The sequence below is a fragment of the Myotis brandtii genome, unplaced genomic scaffold (assembly GCF_000412655.1).
Source record: "Myotis brandtii unplaced genomic scaffold, ASM41265v1 scaffold280, whole genome shotgun sequence".
In the NCBI taxonomy this organism is placed as follows: domain Eukaryota; kingdom Metazoa; phylum Chordata; class Mammalia; order Chiroptera; family Vespertilionidae; genus Myotis; species Myotis brandtii.
In genome coordinates this window covers 864,509-869,178 of record NW_005360677.1, presented here as the reverse complement: position 1 = coordinate 869,178, position 4,670 = coordinate 864,509, and the positions used below count along the sequence as shown (strand labels likewise).

Genomic DNA, 4,670 nt, shown 5'->3' with positions numbered 1-4,670 from the left:
GATGTTATCAATGGCAATCTTTGGGTGGTACAAATATGGGCTAAATATAGTAATATCAAAAAATGTGCCCTGGCCAAGTAACTCAGTTGTTTGAAGCATATCCCATACACCAGGGTTGATTCCTGGTCAGGACACATCCCTAGGCTACAGGTCTGATCCCCAGTCAGGGTGTGTGCAACCGATTGATGTTTCTATCTCACATTGATGTTTCTCTCTCTCCCTCCCTCCCTCTCTCTCCCCCCCCGGCCCTCTCCCTTCCTCTCTCTAAAATCAATAAAAATATATCTATATTTTAAAAGTTTGCTTACTTGTATTTTCTAACTGCTTTGTAATAACAAAAGGTTATTTTAATTTTAAAAATCTCTCAGAAAGGAAAAAAATAATAAAATAAAATAAAGGGGAAAAAAATCTCTCAGAGAAACCTGTCATTTAAAGGAATGTTTTGGCCCTAGCTAGTTTGGCTCAGTGGATAGAGCGTCGGCCTCCAGACTGGAGGGTCCCAGGTTTGATTCTGGTTCAGGGCACATGCCCGGGTTGCAGGCTCGATCCCCAGTAGGGGGTGTGCAGGAGGCAGCCAATCAATGATTCTCTCTCATCATTGATGTTTCCATCTCTCTCTCTCCCTCTCCCTTCCTCTCTGAAATCATTAAAAATATATTAAAAGAATAAAGGAATGTTTTTCAAGGGGGTAATTATCTCTCATTTTAACTATTTAATAAAATGGATTTTCATAGGATGGGGTACATGCTGGACTGGAGCAGTGCCTTAAAGTTTGTTATATCAGCACCTAACCTATAATCACATATTTTCTTATGCAAAATATGTAACAATTCATGCCACGAGAGTAGAGTAAATGTTTCTTTAGCTCTGTTTCAACACCAGGCAACTCCTGGATGTCGAGAGCTCTGAGAGCACTCACCATTCCCGTAAGCCCAGTCATCATTCATACGGTGGCGCACTTTCTGGTAAATGGCTGACATGGTTTTCATGTTGCTTTTCCTCCACTGGCGCCCCAGGTACTTGGTCTGTATTTTTAGCAGCTTCAGGACATAAAGTTGCAGCATGGCCTGTTTGACCTTGAGGGCCCGCTTTAAGATTGGAGCAGATTTAAACACCACCAGCATCTGCTCATTTAAAGAGGGATGAGAGTGAAGAAAGACAAATAAAAATATAACGTTACTTGGCGTTCCCAACTCATAGACAAATTAAGCTAAACCTGGCCGACCTGAGATTACACGGGGGAGCTTTTGGAAATTTATGGTCCAGGCTCCACTTAGATTTAGTCTTCAAGGAGGTCACTCCATTTATATTTCACAATTAAAAGTTTCTGATATCAGTATAAAACTGCCTCATTCTTTTTCATTGTTGTATAAGATTGTATTATAAGGATACACCATAAGTTATTTAACCAGTTGGTCCCGTATTAATGAGCATTTAGGTTGTTTCCATCTTTCATAATTACAAACAATGCTGCAATGAATAGCCATAGAGCTGCATCGTTTGGGATTTGTGAATATAGCTCAAATAACAATGCTAACTTCCCTACCAGAGGGGCCCTGAGGGAAGATCCACATCCAGCTCTCTAAAAAGCAATGTAAATATTTCTCTCATATAGAATAAATGCCCAGAATTAGAAGGGGCTAAATTTTTTCAAAATATATTTTTATTGAGTTCAGAGAAGGGAGAGGGAGGGAGAGATGGAAACATCAGTGATGAGAGAGGATCATTGATCGGCTGCCTCCTGCACATCCCCTGGGGATAGGGCCTACAAACCCAGGCATGTAGGTCGACACTCAACCACTGAGCCACACTGGCTGGGCAGGAGGGGCTAAATCTTACATAGCATTCAGTGTGTGTCTATAGAGCTTACAAAGCAGGAAGTCCATACAAATTAACTGAAGATTTTAAAAACTCAGTGAGATGGACACCTCCATGATCAAAAGTCCCACTCACCATGGTTCTGGAATGCTTCCATTTGGTCAGTTTATTGAGCAGCCTCAGAAGGTTGATGCAGGAAAAGAGGTTCCTCCAGCAGAACTGGTTGTTGTCTCCAGCTTCCTGTAATAAGGCATGCCCGTCATAATCTCCACACCCATAAGACTTTTATTTCCATAGATGCCTGAAGTCGCTGTTGGTCAATTTAGATGAGGCCTTCCATATAAAATGCTACCTCCTCACTATCCTGCTTTTCACACACTGAGGCCAAAACATGTAATATCTTTTATCTGGTTAGAAACATGACACACGAACATAGGAACTTCATTCAAGCAAGCTTTCTTGTGTAGCTTTCTAATTTAGGATCAGAGAAGAGATGCTTTCTACCCCATACACTTTGCACTTACATAAGCTATGTTTGTAACTGCCAGGAGTTATTCTGGTAGATTTCAAACTATGGTGGATGGGTCTGGTATTCATTGTGGCTGGATTTTTTAAATCAACCCCACCCTCCTTTATCAAACCATATTGCAGCAAATTGCTTAATTCTCCAGCACGGAAGAAAAAATGGCAGATGGTTAATTCTAACCAGGTGTTTCTCTTGTATGTTTCTTGATAACAAGAAGTAACAGATGGATGTCAGATTAGAAACAGGTATATACTCATAGAAACATCATTCAGGGACAAAAATAGAGTCCTTACGGATTTGGAGGCCTATAAATATATACTGGTGGCAGAAGCTATATAAATCAATGAGTACGCATGGTGGCCAAACTAACATCTTGGAAATTCCTCACGTCTACAAAGTGATAACATAACGTAGGAGTAGATGTATAGACGTGAACTGCTGTCTGGTGAACGGGAAATTAGCCCTCCTCTCCCAAATAGATTTGAAGCAAGCAAATGTAATGTGGACTGAACATCCAAGATTTTTGAGTGTATTAGGTTAATATACATAAGACTACGGATCAAAAAGTTTCAGGGAAGGGTCAATGGGGGGGGGGAGAATATGTAATACTTTCAACAATAAAGATTTAATAATAAAAAAAAGTTTTAGGGAATCCTGGCCAGTGTGGCTCAATGGTTGAGCATTGTTCTATGCACCCAAAGGTCCCTGGTTCCATTCCTGGTCAGGGATCAAGTCTGGGCTGTGAGTTTGATCCCCAGTAGGGGACATGCAGGAGGCAATTGATCAATGTTTCTTTTTCTCTTTCCCTTTCCCTTCCTCTCTCTCTAAAATCAAATTTAAAAAAACATTACTTAGCCCTAGCTGGTTTATTCTCTCTCCCTTTCCCTTCCTCTCTCTCTAAAATCAAATTAAAAAAAACCAACACATTACTTAGCCCTAGCTGGTTTAGCTCAGTGAATAGAGCTTCAGCCTGCGGACTGAAGTGTCCTGGGTTCGATTCTGGTCAAGGGCATATACCTCGGTTGAGGGCTTAATCAGAGAAAAACTTTAAATGTTATTTAAAGACTATCCTATACACTTAAAAAAACAGTACATTTTCTGTTTATAATTAATTAATTGAACCTGAAAAAGAGATAAATCTTACTCATATAAATATTAGTCTTTTCTGAGTACAGAAGCCATCAGTTTAGACAAATAAACCATTATATTGAGCACCTATGTGGAGTAAACTTGCTAGTTACTTAAGGCTGTTTACATAAGTTCACACAAACAATACAAAACAAACTGTGGTTACCAAATGAGACCACCAGGTGCCACTGTTGCTTCATAGAAAGGAGATGAAATACCGACCATGAATTTGTATTTTATTAAGACTAGACAATGCTTTCACCCACTCTTGCATAAAAATAAAGTCTTCTCAGAAGCATTACAATTAGCTAAGTAATTTTATGCTTATATCCTAAAAGGTCATTCTGAAGAGATACAGAGAACACATTGTACCAAGAAACAGAGTCAGGCCCTGGCAGGTGTGGCTCAGTTGTTTGGAACATTGTACCGTACACCAGAAGGTGGCGGGTTTGATTCCGGTCAGGGCACATGCCTGGGTTGCGGGTTTAATCCCTGGTGGGGGCATGTATTGGACACAACCGATCAGTGTTTCTCTCTCATATCCATTAAAAAAAAGAAATAGATTTAGGTCATAAAAGCTAACTATTTTCAAATACCCTACTAATAGAATTTGAATACTATCCATGTGCCACTTGTTTCTCATTCCAACTTTGAATGGCAGGGATGTAGGTCTCCACCCTTGCTCTGCTACATTCAACTGTAAAATTTTGGCAGTTACTTACTTCTCTATCCATAAAACAGTAATACCAACCTCATAGTTGTTTTAAAGATTGACTAATATGATGAACATAAACAGGGTTAGACACTTATGACCTCTCTCTGCAAGGGTAAGGAGCTCCTCTTGGCTGCTGAGACCACATCTAAGTAAGACAGCAGTTCTGCCCTGGTGCTAAAAAGGGTGCTAGACTTGGTGTCTCAGGACATGGGTCTTTCTCTAATTCAGGGTCTGTCATGAATAAAGCATGAACCATGAAAAGGCATTTTGTTCAATGGACATTTCTCATCTTTGAAATAGAGGTTTAGGCCAAATAGCTCTCATGTCCCCTCCAGCCAAAAATCCTATGGCTCTATAAAACCTGTACCACAGAAGGTATCATTCTGTTTTTACATAATAGACTTTAAAATATATGTATTTTTATTGATTTCAGAGAGAAAGGGAGAGAGAGAGAAACATCAATGATGAGAGAGAATCACTGAT

The 4,670-nt window shown here is 39.8% G+C and overlaps 1 protein-coding gene across 1 annotated transcript in view; it reads right to left on the bottom strand.

Annotated features, from left to right (window-relative positions):
• Nucleotides 1–4,670, bottom strand: part of STRIP2 (striatin interacting protein 2) — a 40,569-nt gene that overhangs the window by 4,319 nt on the left and 31,580 nt on the right. Inside the window, exons 19-20 of the mRNA XM_014541819.1 lie at nt 1,954–2,058; nt 920–1,124 (exon numbers count right to left, since the gene is read on the bottom strand). Coding sequence (XP_014397305.1) covers nt 920–1,124; nt 1,954–2,058 — 310 coding nt within the window. The remainder of the gene's footprint in view (nt 1–919; nt 1,125–1,953; nt 2,059–4,670) is intronic.